Source organism: Leptodactylus fuscus, chromosome 10 (genome assembly GCF_031893055.1).
Source record: "Leptodactylus fuscus isolate aLepFus1 chromosome 10, aLepFus1.hap2, whole genome shotgun sequence".
NCBI lineage: Eukaryota > Metazoa > Chordata > Amphibia > Anura > Leptodactylidae > Leptodactylus > Leptodactylus fuscus.
The window spans coordinates 19,800,293-19,816,210 of record NC_134274.1 but is presented as its reverse complement, the minus strand read 5'-3'; the positions used below and the strand labels follow the sequence as shown (position 1 = coordinate 19,816,210).

The window sequence follows — 15,918 nt, the reverse complement described above, 5'->3', positions numbered from 1 at the left end:
CCATGAGTACTCTGTACACGGGAGAAGGGGAAGAGACGATATAAAAATCCTTCTAATGCTGTTCAGTGAAGGATTAAAATAAATATTAGGATAAGGGTTAAAGCCAGGCGAACAATCTGTGCAAAATGCCATAAAGAAGGAGATCAAGCTCTGTAGATAATACAGACCGAGCCCGGCCGACCGGTGACGTCTGGGACATTAGGTGGAGCTACCAAGGCCCTGCATTGCTTTTTTTTGGCTGCATTTTTTTTTTTTTTTTTTTGAGCCAAAGCCAGAAGTGGATTGAGCAGAAGGAAGTAGTATAGCTTAATAGTTTACTAGTTTCCATTCTTTTTGTAGTCACTCCTGGGTTTGGTTAATAGAGGGGACACAAACACAGCTTTTCCACAACACAGGGCCTCGGCCTAAAGCAGGGGTAGGGAACCTTTGGCTCTCCAGATGCTGTGAAACTACAACTCCCAGCATGCTCCATTCACTTCCATGGGAGTTCCAAGAACAGCAGAGCAAGTATGCATGCTGGGAGTTGTAGTTTTGCAACAGCTGGAGAGCCGAACGTTCCCTACCCCTGGCCTAAAGGAATCCATACATCTGCAACAGCCATTGGCCAAATGTTCGTTTAGCCAACAGCCATCCATTATCACTTATTACACGATCATTAGCTTGCATGTAGACATACCTTTCACATCTGTATTGTTCATGGATGGGGTAGGACAACTCACAGAGGGGGTGATGCCGGAGTCCACACACACCGAACTACAAAGATTTTTAACAATTTTGGGATTTGGGCAAGGCGTCCTTTCGATACACTGCTGAAGCAGCTTTGCGATATAGGAGGCGGCGTAGTTCTGCACCACTGTGTTCTCTTCTTTCTTCACGGCCTCCATTAATGGTTTGATAATAGGATTAAGTTTCTCGGGTAGCTGCATGAGGCTGACTATTGCGCAGGCAGCGAAGGTGTGCACCCGGAGCTGAAGGACCTGCCATTCCTGATTGGTTTCCATTACAGTCAACTGCACTTGCTGTCTTTTTCCATCTAGGTGCTGGTAGACTTTAGCATTGCCCCGCAGAGGTGCTGTTGCTTCACTGAAGATAGATGTTACCTAGGAACACGCCAAAGAGATCAGTTTAGTGGTTTGGCTGAAAGGAGTCCATGCAAAGCAATAATACAATGATCTCAAGGAGTTCTCTGGTACATTTTCATTTATGGCCTCTCTTTAGGATAGGAAATCAATTAAAGGTCCAACACTCGGGAACCCCATGTATTAGCGCTCCCTGACCATGTTGATATGACAAAACACATGAGAAGCCCCAATGGAGCTTAGCACACCACAGAATGTACTCGGATAACACTCTGATGTCACTCATTCAACCACACATTTTTTTGCCCCACATTGGGGCAACCTCCTTTAAGACTGTCTAGTCTAAATTTACAATATCAAACCTTTAGACAGTATTAGTAAACCTGCCCCATTCAGTTTCTGGATTGAGGTCACCGCTACACAGACATCACACTTTCTGGTATTGCCACCACCACACTCACCAGTTCATGAGCTTGGTCTATTGTAAATACACTGCAGTTTACTTTGCTCCGGACATCTATGTTTGCATCCGCAAGGGAGGAAATTAGTTGTTTGCACTCATTCTGCATCCGGGTGAAGGGTATTGCTATTTCATCATAATACAGATGCTCTGACAAAACTGCAAGCAGACGTGGCTGGACAGCGTGGCCTACGGTCTTGCACTCCTGTATTAAAAATAAAAATAAATATTTGCAACATCCTTAATGTGATTTTCTCTTAAAGCAAACATGAAGATCCTTGTGAAACCACTATACATATACATGCTAGCTATTAAAGGGATTAGTCACTTTCCAATATAGCTGTAACATGGCCTAAATTGGTGCGTACCCCCTTCATTTCTTACCACTTACTCACAGTTGCAGGCCCCACATTGTGGCCCCATAGTGTGAATGCAGGAGGTTTCCAAGATGGAGGTGGTCATGTAATTTCCCAAGTGACTGTCTCCCACTGTATCTTTACTACACCAGAGAAAAGCACATATAGGAAACATGTGCCCATGGTTTTCAGTGCTAGGAAAGTAGTCATCTGGGTAAACCCCTTGACCTATATAGACAGTGTCAACCATAGTTTACACACAAACCATGTGCAGGGATCATCCTAGAACTAGTAAGTTGAGGGGAGTTTGGGCATGGTCACATGGGGGAAATTGAGGAGGAATCAGGGGCAGATGAATGGGTCGAATCTAGCGAGTGGCTCACAAATAACCCAGGGTAAGATCGGACAGGACGCTCATTTTTCAGGTCTACCTCCATTAATCACAAGGGTGGATTCAGCACCAAATTCTGCTATGTCGACATACCCTTAGGGCCTTTCATGCCAGTATTCACTAGCTTCAGCCATTTTACCATTGTTAGTAAAACACAGGCAATCCCTTTAATATGTACCTATACTACATAGATTAAAACTATATTTATGGTCACACACCGATTATATGTAGAGATGAGCGAACACTGTTCGGATCAGCCGTTCCGAACAGCACGCTCCCATAGAAATGAATGGAAGCACCTGGCACGGCGACCGGCCGCCGGCAAAGTGTACGTGCCAGGTGCTTCCATTCATTTCTATGGGAGTGTGCTGTTTGGAACGGCTGATCCGAACAGGGCGCGCTCATCTCTAATTATATTCAGATGCAAAGAAAAAAAAACAAAAAAAACCCCACACACCTGGAAATCTTCTGTAATATTCTACAAGATACTTATTAAATTGATTAAACTATAAACTTGTACATTTTGTAGTTAAGCAACCGTAGAAGGTTTTCTTTTTTGATCACCACAAACCCAACTCATTACCTTGTGCAATGCAGCCCACTCGCAGATAACAAGGGCCACGCTGATCCTCTGTAAGGCCGACTTGGAGTTCAGATGAAAGAGGAGCAGCTGAGCTAATGATTCGGCAGGTTTTATTTCCTGAGAGGCCGTATTGACACAGGGATCACAGATACAGCAGCATAATGATCCCAGCAATCTGGAAGAGGGGAGATTAAACAAGCAGTTTATTGACCTGGACCACAGCGGAGAGAAGACATAACCTATTATGGCTCATCAAGACTTACTTCGTGTGCCCCAGACGCATCCACCATGTGCTAATGCTGGGAGCCAAGTGGCAACCTCACCTGTACAGCTGCCTCAAATGAAGGGTACAGAGAGAACTGGCACCCTTAGGTCGAATTTACATTGCGCTTTTCTGTTGCTTTAATTGCAGTAACGCCTAGCACATTTTACTATGCATTTTAGCTGTAAGCCAATGACTATTAAAATTAAAGATCAAAGGTTTCAGGTTCAAAGGGTTGCCCAGGGAATACATTCCCTTCACTGCTGGAACTATTAGGGCTAGTTCACACGTGAACTGCCCGCGCGGGTTCTGACACAGAGAGAGACGCGGCGAGCCGCGTCTCTCTCTTGTCAAAACCCGCCCGCCGCGACAATCGCTGTCGCGGCTTAACCCTCTGCTGTCGGCTCAAATGAATGAGCCGACATAGGAGGGAGCTGCGGGGGGCGGAAGCCGCGCGACTGAGACAGCGCGGCTTCCGCCTGAAGAAAGGACATGTCCTTTCTTTTCTCCGCTAGCAGCAGCTCGCCGCTAGCGGAGAACAGAAGCCCGGCGGTCTCCATAGACCACCATTATAAGGGGAGGTTTTGGACGCGAATTCCGCTGTCAAAAACCTCCCCTTATACTCACGTGTGAACTAGCCCTTATTAATACACACCCAGGGCCCCTGCACGTTTATACTTTTGCTGATGGCAACTGGGGAGGCCAAAGCTTGTTTCTATCTCCCCTGTAGCCACCAACCCTACACTACTCGGGTGGGTACAGTGTACTGGGCCATGTGACAGTCTGAGCTTCCACAAGAGGCCGCCTCAGTTGACAACCACAAAGGTAATAAACAGGGCTCCATAGAAATGGGATGTTGGTGTTAAATCTTAACCAGAGTAGGGAATACACTGATGGATAATGGCTAGAGATGAGCGAGTACTACTCAAAATAGCAGTTTCGAATAGAACGCACCCATAGGAATGAATGGACGCAGCCGGGGCCGATGTCCTGCCGTTTCAAATAGTACTTGCTCATCTCTAATAATGGCTCTTAGGCCAGTTGCAGACAACCATGGTGTGTCAGTGTGCTGTTTACTTCATGGAGAGCACACTGACCCATTCTTTTCTATGGGCCTGTACACACGACCGTGATTTTCATTGTCCCATGTGCAGGCCAACAATCTGGGGTGCAACAGAAAGGACATGTCCTATTATGCGGCCTGTGCTTCCGTGGCTCCTATTCATTTAATGAAAGATGCCGCAGAAGCGCAGTACATGGGGACATCCCATGCTTTTAAGTCACAGCAGGCCGGTAGCAGCACAGTTGTCTGCAAACGGTCTTAATCCAGGAATAATTAAATAGCTGAAGTGCACCATAATGTGTGCCGGGTAGAGGTCTAAACAGCTTTACCCACTTCCCTATCAAAACTGACAATTGTACACACACTCACTTTGCAGCAGCCAGACGAGCCCGAGTCACCACGTAATCCCTGGTGGCAGAATCTTCAGTTACGCTGTCTGAGCCAGCAATATATTCCTGTGTAACCTCTTTTGTTTGGCTTTGGCCTTGACGGAGTTTACCACCTGCTTTTTCCTAGAGTAAAATTAAACTTTATTAACCATCTTTCATCCATCCAAATCCACGTCCACATGGCTTACAGAGAATAAATGCTGCAGCTCTTACCATGTTCATTTATTACACTGATGTACAAAGTGAATTCAATAGATGCCATGCAATATATTTTTATCGCAGCAAGAAAAGGTTTAGCATCATCCAGCAGTTACCACGAGATTTCAGGGTGCACCGACAATTGGCGTCACAGACTGAGCAACTCCTAAATACACTAAAGCTTTAAAAAGGGGTTATCCTTCCCTCACTCTCATTATTGAGGAACTAGCCCATCTTCGGCTGCTGATCAGCTTTTTGGAGAGGTTACAGCACTCTTGCAAGCATCATGCAAGTGATATAATTGCAGCCTGGTCTCTGAAATGGAGGCTGCTAAGGAATTGTATGCAATGTAAATCATGAAGGTGTTGCATAGCTTATACAAGTGCCCCGTCAAACAGCTGATCAGCAGGGGTCTATTACATATGACTTATCCTGAGGATAGCCATAAAAAAAAAAAAAAAAAAAAAAAAAAAAAAGACACACACACACACACACACACCTTTGAAACCAAGACAGTGGTAGACAGTGCACTGCTAAAACCAATACTTCCCCATCTCACCTTTGATTTGGGCTTCACCTCTATCAACATGTTCAAGTCAATAGGCAGATGAGCGGGCTGCATCATTAAGCAGAGCCAGGCGCCCATCCAGGGACACGCAGCAGCCACAACATACTGCACAGAAGCTTTGTGTATGAGCTCTTGCCACACCTGGAAAACAGAACAGCATATTGCAGTACAAGCAGGCTTGGACTGGGAAGAAAACACATCATAGAAGCATATATCAAGCAGCCCATACCTTCTGTATAAGGTCAAGAATTTCCTGGTTGCTCTCCAAAATACAGATCTGAAATATATGCCGCAGCATGTCCTGCAAGATAGGGGTCAGCCAACCTGAAGAGTTCTGGAACAGAGAAAGAAGATCTTAATTTTGTGAATTTTTTTCTAAGCAAGTCAAGAAAAGCAGCACGCAAGATGAAACGTCAATACTAAAAAGGCTTTTATAAAACAGTTACCAACCTGATCCTGGGTGGATAATAAAGTGCATAAAGTTTCCAGGGCTGCCTTTCGAACAGATGATATAGTATGACGCAGAAAAGGCCACACCCGTGGAACCAATATCGTAAGGGACTGTTGAATACTGTGAAGAGATAATGGGACACATTCACTAGTCTTCTATAATACTTTGTGCAAAACTAAACAGGCTAAAAAGTGCAAGATTTATCACAGTGGCTTATGCTGGATGGCAGGTTTGGTGCATTTTTTTGTTTTTTAGACTGTAAGCTAAATGTATAACCACCCATTAGTTGTATCATTTCACTCCTGAATCTGGGAGGAAATCTTAAATGCCAGCCTGCTGCAAATCTGTGACTTCATTAAAAGGGTTGTCCAGGCAAAAATTGATTTCCATGGAATGCATTTTTACATGGGCAACCCCTTTAAGCTCAACATTAAAACTTTCTACGCTCATAAAAAGACTGGCATATACTTACTTGCACTGCTGAACCTGAGGATACATTAAGAGAGACGAAAGGAGGGTCATGATGCTATTGGTAGAAGCTGTCAAGTCATCTAACTCCAGAAGTGCATCCCATAAAGTGCTGAGAATAAAGGGAACCTAGAATATAAAAGGGTTAAACCTTAGATGTGTATAATAGTTTATCATCACCACTTGTATATGGTTCATGAATTACTGCAGCCTTCTAAAGTGATGGCATATTGCTAGGATTTACCAACATTGTTGTCTGTGGGAGTCTGAGCTCTGCAACCCCCACCAAAAGCAGAGAATGAAAGGACCCCAAATAGACTCAGCACATCCGCCCCTTCTAAGCACCACAATATCTTGCCCACCGATTATGTAGGGAAAGTTAAAATGGCCCTATACATTTGAATGGGCCCATGCAGCTTTTCTTGGAATAGGAGCTTGGCCAAAAAAAGCAGAGAATAGAGAAAAAAAAAAAAAAAAAAAAAAAGAGGATGCTGCACTAAATTAAGAGCATATGTCCATATGTCCCAAAAGTTTGTCCCAAACGCTGGGAAATAAAGAAAAATTATATACTTGTTTGGATTTCATGCATCCACATGACAATCCAAATTCTCCAGCTATCAGTATAGAAAAAGTAGGGTCCCCCCAAATATATATAAAAAACAAAAATACATACAAGTACCTGCTTGAACTGTAACTTGACTAGACTATCCACAACAGGCACTAAGGATGCGGCAGCTACAGCTCGCACATCGTCATCAAGGTCCTGGAGACCTTTAATTATTGCTGGTAGAGCTTTAGGTAATAAGGTCTTTATTAAATCCTGCAAAGACAACACACAAAAAAGACAAGGAAATGAGCAAAGCCAAGAACAAAAGCAAGATACCAAACCCCCCAAAAAAACAATGCAAGCACCAGACACAGATGAAAGCACCAGTAATAGGAGGCCATTACCTGACGGATCGCTAGGGCATACTTTATTCCTAGTAGTCCCCCATGTCTAATTTCCCATTGTTCCTGGGTCAATAAGAGCAGAAGGATTTTGACTGTACTGTGAACCCCACTTTCATTCATGTGCTTTAGGACAACACCCAGCGTCTGAGCACACGTTTCCCGTACTGGTGCGACTACCTAAAGCGGGGGGAGACAAAAAAATAAATGACATTCTAAAGATTGAAAGTATACAGAGTGGTAATGTAATCTAATGTAATGCAAAGCACAATGTCTGCACAGCACACAGCTAATAGGGCAAGGTATTCAGTCGAATACTACTGGCTCATCTCTAGTCTCGAATATTAAAAAGTGGATAGTTCCTTTAAAGAGAGCTGTCAGTAACCCTCCTGCCTAATGATAAAACCATGAGCAAGTCTAAGGTTCCAAAGAAAGGCACAAAAATACCTTCATAACCAACTTACTTCATCAGAAACAAAATCCCCAAAACGGTCTAAAGCAAAGACACACAGGAGACGAATAGCCAGATCTTCAAGCCACTCTTGATGTTGCTGTTCCATCTACAGGGATGAAATAAAGTATAAAAATATATTCTATCCCATAAGGACAGCTCTATACTTGTGTCAGGGATCAGCGGGCACCCATCTGTGCAGAGTCCTACAGAGATGTCAGTAGTGAATTCTAAGTATATGATCAGTGTTGGGAAAAAGGCCAGGAAGCTGGAGAAAGGCATGGATCTTTAATAAGATGTGACAGATTTTCTAATCCTCGGTATCCATCTATCGAACAAACTGGAAGACAGACATGATTCAGGTTTACATGTACATATATAATCCAGCCCCAACTTGCACAGCTCAGTGACCCTGTGAGACAATTCACAGTATAATACGTGAATGGGATTTACAAGAAGGAATTGAACATTTACTACAGAATTTAAGAGTCCCAAAGCTAAGAGTCTCTGATCAGTCCCATCCATTCTATACAACATTAGCCATTTTCTTATCTTTAATGTTTTCAGGCCTTACCTCTTCATATGTACTGTCAGAAATTTTGCCGCCGCTCCTACCATGGGCTTTGAGTATTTCCCTGAGACCAATGCCTGCACCATGACGGACCTGAAGAGAAAAAAAATAAATAAATATCTATATATATATATATATATATATATATATATATATATATATATATATGTATATATCTATATCTATATCTATATATCTATATATATATATATATATATATATATATATATATATATATATATATATATATATATATATATAATCATCAATTGATAGTTTAGAGAAGAAAACCATTATACAAACATAAAAAAAAAACCAAAAACACAAGGTTTATATCAGGGGTAGGCGACCTTTAGCTCTCCAGCTGTTGTAAAACTACAACTCCCAGCATGCATACTTGCAATGCTGTTCTTGGAACGCCCATGAAAGTATATGCAACATGTTGGAGCTGTTTCACAACATCTGGAGTGCTAGAGGTTACTGACCCCTGGTCTATATAAGAACTTGAACTCACCTCCCAAGACGGATTGAACAGTTCATTACAAAGCTCATCACAAAAGCTCTCCAGGGGCCATTCATTTGTCTATAGAAACAGGAGGAGACATAGTAAAGATCACAACACACAAGCATTAGATGTGAGGCACACATTCACACTAGAGTCACTAGTTCAAAAGCTGCAGAGACTTGCCCCTTCTTAAAGGAGTTTTCCAGGTAGAATTTTTCTTAAAGGTCTGTTAGCGCCAGTAATGGGTTAATAAGTACACCCATATACCTTTAGCAGTGTTTGGTGTGATTTCTAGGAGTTTCTGGTTGCTGCTGGCATCCTCTGCATTTGTTTACATGGTGTAACTTTTTGCCATGTAGCTTCCTGTGCATCTTCCACACTAACTCCCTCTCACTCAACCCCACCCCCATCCTCTCTCATTCCGTTAAAATGCCCCTCCCTGTTTCACTACTCACCCTCCCCTCTTTGTTTACTAGCTAATCTTTCCTGCCCATTACTAACCCCTCCCAGTCTCCCTAGCCTAGCTATCCCACCCATTGCTAACCCCTCCCAGTCTCCCTAGCCTAGCTATCCCACCCATTGCTAACCCCTCCCAGTCTCCCTAGCCTAGCTATCCCACCCATTGCTAACCCCTCCCAGTCTCCCTAGCCTAGCTATCCCACCCATTGCTAACCCCTCCCAGTCTCCCTAGCCTATCTATCCCACCCAGTCTCCCTAGCCTAGCTATCCCACCCATTGCTAACCCCTCCCAGTCTCCCTAGCCTATCTATCCCACCCAGTCTCCCTAGCCTAGCTATCCCACCCATTACTAGCCCCTCCTCCCTCCCAGTCTCCCTAGCCTAGCTATCCCACCCATTACTAGCCTCTCCTCCCTCCCTTTATCTTTTCCTGGACACAGAAAGGCTTGGTAAGTATTGATGGAGATCTATTTGAAGGGGGAGTGGTGACATTCCATTTCGGAGTGGGTTTAGTTTAGGGGTGAATTCTTACTTTATCCTGGACAACCTCTTTAAGAAGAGAGGAAAGCCAAAACTTTCTACTGAAAATTGCAGGTAGAGATATTACAGCAAAGAATATAGAAAGCAGCACGATAAACATCTGCAGGAAGTTACTAAAACCGCTTAGACCACCACAGGAAAGACAACTGGCAACACCACACAAGGCAGCCGTATATTATGAATGCAAAAACCATCAGTCTGTTATGGACTGCAAATTTCAACGATGTTGAACGCTCCACTGTTATTATACACAGCGGCCTCAGCGGTCACGTGAAGAGATTCCAAGGATACCAAATTTATATACTGTATATACTAGAGTATAAACCGACCTGAATATAATCCGACCCCCCTAATTTTACCACACAAAAAAAACTGGGAAAACTTATTGACTCGCGTATAAGCCGAGGGGGGGGGGGGGGGGATGCAGCAGCTGCTGGAAAAGTTCAAAAATTAAAATCGGAGTTTTTGGGTGCAGTAGATGCTGAGGAAGGGGAGGGGGTGTTTTGGTTGTCTGTCTGTCTCTTCCCTGAGCTTGAGGACTGTTTTTTTTTTTGTTTTTTTGTTTTCCCCCACTTGGAATTCAGCCTGGCTGAATATAGCGTATCTGCAGTACTCCTATTAACCCCTTCCCGACGGAATATGAGCAGTGCAGATACCCTATACTTAATATTTATAGATTTGTGGGGCGGGCATTTTTGGACACAGGGTTAACTAAACGTGTATGTGAGCACAGTGTTAACAGTATTAGCTTTATATGTGTTCTAGGGAAAGGGGGAGGATTTGAATTTTTTATTTACTAATACTTTACTTTTTTTTTTTAAATTCTTTGCATTTATTAGACCCCCTAGGGGTCTTAGACCCCAGGGGGCTGAGCTTATGTGGCCATGTCACCTGACGTGTGATGGAGTGGGGGGGTCTGTATTGCGGGCCTGCTAGCCGAGGTACCGTAAGTACTTCTGCAGTTTGAAATGAGCAGCATCACCACGCTCCTGCTATGAGTGTGGCGATGCTGCAGCCCAGCACCCGTCCCAGTGTCTGTATGCCAGGTCTGTATTATATTGCTGAATTACTGCAATGACCCGAGTATGAGCTGAGGCGGACTTTTTCAGCACAAAAACTGTGCTGAAAAACTCGACTTGTACAGTAGGTTCCCCCCCTTCACGTTTTAAACACACCACAGACTAGTCTAAATAGCTACATTCGCATGACAAGCCTAGCAGCCTTCTTCAGGCTCCCGGCTGTAATAGGAACATTTGAGATACTCTGGGCATTAGAGTCGGGTATTCATTGTTTAAGTGGTTACTATCTTTAAAGGGGCTCTATCAACAAAATCATGCTGATGAGCCCCACATATACATGAATAGCCTTTAAAAAGGCTATTCAGGCACCGTAAAAGTTATATTAAACTACCCCCCAGTTTTAAAATAACCTAAAAAAGAATGTGCTCTACTTACCGAACGTGCAACGCTGGGCGGGCATTCAGGGTGTGTCTTCATCTTCATCCCCGCCTCTTCTTCATCCGATGTCCTCTGGTCCCGTCTTCCTCCAGCGCTCGCGAACGGACAGTGATAGTCTGGGCGCATGCGCAGTAGCCGTAGTAGAAGCCGCATGCTACTGCGCATGCGCCCAGGCCGTTTTTTTAATATCAGTGTCCACGAGCGAGCGCTGGAAGAAGACGGGACCGGAGGACATCGGGGGAAGAAGAGGCGGGGAAGAAGAGGCGGGGAAGAAGAGGCGGGGAAGAAGAGGCGGGGAAGAAGAGGCGGGGAAGAAGAGGCGGGGAAGAAGAGGCGGGGAAGAAGAGGCGGGGAAGAAGAGGCGGGGAAGAAGAGGCGGGGAAGAAGAGGCGGGGAAGAAGAGGCGGGGAAGAAGAGGCGGGGAAGAAGAGGCGGGGAAGAAGAGGCGGGGAAGAAGAGGCGGGGAAGAAGAGGCGGGGAAGAAGAGGCGGGGAAGAAGAGGCGGGGAAGAAGAGGCGGGGAAGAAGAGGCGGGGAAGAAGAGGCGGGGAAGAAGAGGCGGGGAAGAAGAGGCGGGGAAGAAGAGGCGGGGAAGAAGAGGCGGGGAAGAAGAGGCGGGGAAGAAGAGGCGGGGAAGAAGAGGAAGACACACCCTGAATGCCCGCCCAGCGTGCATGATCCATAAGTAGATCACATTCTTTTTTAGGTTATTTCTTTTTTAAACGGGGGGGGGGGGTAGTTTAATATGACATTTACGGTGCCTGAATAGCCTTTTTAAAGGCTATTCACGCATATGTGGGGCTCTATCAGCATGACTTTGCTGATAGAGACCCTTTAACCCTTTCACTGCCAGGGGTCTTCAGATCTTTCACACTTCAGGCAGCCAGAGCAATTTTCAGTTTTGAGAGACAAACAAAAATTGAAACATTAAAAAAAAAAAATAAAATTATATAATACTAACCCCTTCATAACTATATATTTTATTAAAGTAAACACCTGTAGCATTGTCAAAATGCCACTTGCTACTGTATACGAACAGGCACCTTCAATGCAATTGTGATTTAACCTACTAAAAACAAGAGTTCAACATGGGCAGGGTTCATTCATATTACTAAGGCCTACGCCTGCATGCACATAACTTCATAAATTCACCAGAACTGGGGCAAAAAAATAAACCCACATGCCACACAACTTGTGAAAAGCAATTGAATCCCTAAACCCTATATATTTCTTAAAAGTAGACAACCTGGAGGTTACATCTGTCTCATTGGGTTATCTTTAAAACGATATCAAGATCTTCATGGCAGCCTTTACAGATTCTGAGCGAATGGCTGTTAAAAACGCTGTCGGGATCTCAAGGCCTATTAGCGTTTTCAACAGTCAATTGCTCTGGATCTGAAAGGGATTTTATAAATATCTCATCTTTAAAATGGATCCTAAAGCATCTTCATAGCCCCAACCAATCCCTGAGATATCAGCATTACTATTAGATACATCCTTGGTTATAAGAGTGCCATCCTAGGAGGACGTATAACATGCGTTCGATAAGGAAAGGGACCCGGCAGATATCAGGAAAGAGTATGTAAGGGAATGTATGGCCTATTGGCCCTGACTCCATAACCTTGCTCACAAATGTGCAAACTTGGGAAAACCAGCTCAAACTCCTCAGTATGAACCTTCCCTGACTGGAGTGCCATACAGTAGTCTTCATTTGACTTGCACTGGAGTTGTACCAGCCTGCCAAATCTTTGACTGCCTCCCCATCTATGAGCTGGCACAGATTTTGACAATAATTTACAGAGTAATTTATAGCGCATTTGTGAGGCTGCAGACAGCTATAGTGCCGCCTCAAGTAAACACTGAATCTTTATTACCGCATAAAAACAGGAAGTGGGAAGAAAAAAAAAAAAAAAAAAAAAAGCGCATAAGATTTTGCACACAAGCTGTCAAAGTCAAAGTTTGTGACCTTTTATTTCTTTAAACCAAAAGCCTGTTAGAGCTTTAATAAAATGTCCCCCTTTTTGCGATCACCGTAGACCAGCGCCAGATAAAGACAAAGACAAGTAACACAAGACAGCTTTTTGGCACTCCAAAAAAAAGGGTTGAGATCGCGTACCTCATCAAAGGAGGAAGAGTTGTCAGGGATGTTGTCTATCAAAACCTTGGATTCTGTGGCTGGCTGAGGGATAACAACATTGGTTACTTTCCTCCGCTTTTCCTCTGGCTCCCCATCTGTACTGTCGCTGCTAGAAAAAGTAAGAGAATAATTAAAAATGGTTCACACTCACGTACTAGAAAGCAGAGGGCGCGCAGGTAAACTGACTTGTATCCAACATAGCAGCCACAACAAAAACCAGTTTGGAGGGTCTGGCAAGATATGCACAGAACCGATATCTCGGGACTATTGTAAGGACAGGCCATCAATACTGCGAAGCTAGAAAAATGCGCGTAAAAGCGTAAGAAAAATAATGCACCTCTTTTCATTCGCATCTGACACATCCCGGGACCTCTGCTTGGCAATAAGCTTAGCCATACGCTTTGCTTTGTTCTTCTGTCTGTTACTCATCCCGGGGAGAAATTCAGTGTCTATGAACTCCGCTGCCTGAAGAGCCTAGAAAATAGAAAATACAATATACAGGGGTCTAACAAGTCAAAGACTTCGTAGAGATCATGCACATAAAGAAAGGAATTCTTATCAGATACCAAAGACAACAGAACTTTTACCTACAGGTTTAATAACCAGTGTATTTGCTGGCAGGTAGTCCAAGTCTTCATCATTAAATAGCTCCTCGGTGTTCATGCCTATGGCGGCTCCCATGTCAAGCCCCAGTTTTCTCTGTAATAGTTTCCTTTGCCGAGCTATCCTTTCCTTGGGGTCTACATCTCCTAGAAGAAAATGAAGTTTCATAGTCATTGACAGAAAATCCAAAAGAGGCAGCAGTACATTTTTAGACTAAGGCCACATGTTGACTTTTGCACTGCCAGTAGCAAGCAATGATGGTGAATGCAGCAGAGTCACAAGGCTTCTCCATTTACCATCATTGCACACTATGCGAAAGAGCAACACTGTTATGTTGCATGGTGAGCCGTTCTGACGTTTACTTACGCTAGGCTTCACACCAGTGTCAGGGGTTTCTGTTCATCGGGTTTCCGTGAAATACGGAAACCAGTCCTCTTACCATGGACCCCATAGAGTATAATGGACTCTGGATGAAAAAAAGCAGATAGAAAAGTCTGGCATACAAGACTTTTCTCCGCACGTTTTTCAAGCGAAATGGGAAATTGAATCCCCGAACGTAGAGCGAGCGTTAGTGTAAACCTAGCCTGACATAGTAGGGCACGGCAGAGCACACAGAATGTATAGCAATGTGAATGCATGTCGGATGAGCAAAGTGCTGGTGAACAAGTCAATCTAAAGAGAGCTAGACTGATCTCCTGCACCTAATAGACGTGGCTTTCTGCAGAGAACTATGCTGTGTACACAGGGAACAAAGCCATATAATAAATGAACTATGTAAATTAACCTTTATTTCATTATTGTAAAGCACACAGCTATTAAGTTTACAAACAGTCTGATGAATGAACTACGCGGGTCTAGCCTTCGGCGTACTGGCTCTGTCGCCTTAAAGATCAAGCAGCCTTAAATAGTCAAAAGACTCCTTAGGGGGGATGTAGATTTGGTGCAAGGGTTGATCACATTAGGATATAGGAGAGAAAGGTTTTCTTGCACAGAATAGTAGAGCTGTATGGATTCATATATACAGTTAGAAAGGAGAAAATGGACATTTGTTTGACACGTGGCAAGCTCTTGTAGAGCTGGAGATACAAACAGACGCTCAGCATATGATAAAACTACAGAGGTTAGGGCACATATGACTGCAGGATCACCCCCTCTGACAAGCCCCCGGCTATGAACAGGCCAAGGCTGTTTGTGATGTTTACAGGCTATACCCCCCCCCCCCCCAGACTCCCGGATTTACTTTCGAGCTGTGCATTCTCTTAAGGCAGTACACAGACCCTAAAGGCTTTGTCGCACTGTTTGTGTCATTTTCATTCTGCATAACAGAGATGCCTGCCATTTAAAGATCCAGTGAGTTATGACATTTACATAGTATGGCAGCAGCGGGTTGTCGGCGTGTATAGCAAAGTGCATGTCTGTGTAATGACATGAGCGCTCGTGGACACACATGCTCAGTCATGTCTCTGCATATTGGCCAATAGAAATAACCTTCCACGGAGAAGGAAGCCATTGCTATTAGTCGTTCCGCTGCATAATGGTAAACAAGTTTAATTTATCATCTACAAACGAAGTGTTATTAAAGGGCGGACAATTCCTTTAAATATTTATGGCATATCCAGAGGTGACCCCACACTGCAGTCATCACAAAGCTCAATGGCGACATGGTCACAAACCTATCAGGCACTTATCTATTGGATATGCCATGAATGCTTACAATGGGAATAAACATCACATTTCTGTTCCTCAGCCATAGGCTTGCTAAAGGTCATAGTAAAGGAGCGATCACAACAGGCAGGGTATATAAAGGGGAGCACGTGCCGTGAGGAAACAGGGCAGTCACATATCTGAAGTAAGGACAGGCGTAGCAGACAACATGCAAAGATAGGGATTGCTGTCAAAACATCAGCGACTTGGAGCAGTTGTGCTGAAGGCTATAGCGACCAAGGGGAGATCAAGGAAAGAACCAGCTGCTCACTGCATC

The 15,918-nt window shown here is 44.1% G+C and overlaps 1 protein-coding gene across 3 annotated transcripts in view; it reads right to left on the bottom strand.

Annotated features, from left to right (window-relative positions):
* The window catches only part of BTAF1 (B-TFIID TATA-box binding protein associated factor 1), a 47,934-nt gene that overhangs the window by 18,181 nt on the left and 13,835 nt on the right, over positions 1 to 15,918 (bottom strand). The window contains exons 5-20 of one of the 3 annotated variants that reach the window (XM_075258746.1): positions 13,926 to 14,083; positions 13,672 to 13,808; positions 13,314 to 13,443; positions 8,753 to 8,821; positions 8,242 to 8,331; positions 7,681 to 7,776; positions 7,220 to 7,396; positions 6,942 to 7,088; positions 6,273 to 6,397; positions 5,800 to 5,920; positions 5,579 to 5,683; positions 5,341 to 5,490; positions 4,564 to 4,706; positions 2,870 to 3,044; positions 1,541 to 1,744; positions 677 to 1,100 (exon numbers count right to left, since the gene is read on the bottom strand). In XM_075258746.1, coding sequence (XP_075114847.1) covers positions 677 to 1,100; positions 1,541 to 1,744; positions 2,870 to 3,044; positions 4,564 to 4,706; positions 5,341 to 5,490; positions 5,579 to 5,683; positions 5,800 to 5,920; positions 6,273 to 6,397; positions 6,942 to 7,088; positions 7,220 to 7,396; positions 7,681 to 7,776; positions 8,242 to 8,331; positions 8,753 to 8,821; positions 13,314 to 13,443; positions 13,672 to 13,808; positions 13,926 to 14,083 — 2,451 coding nt within the window. The remainder of the gene's footprint in view (positions 1 to 676; positions 1,101 to 1,540; positions 1,745 to 2,869; positions 3,045 to 4,563; positions 4,707 to 5,340; positions 5,491 to 5,578; positions 5,684 to 5,799; positions 5,921 to 6,272; positions 6,398 to 6,941; positions 7,089 to 7,219; positions 7,397 to 7,680; positions 7,777 to 8,241; positions 8,332 to 8,752; positions 8,822 to 13,313; positions 13,444 to 13,671; positions 13,809 to 13,925; positions 14,084 to 15,918) is intronic. The other 2 variants (XM_075258748.1, XM_075258747.1) reach the window with 2 other exon arrangements.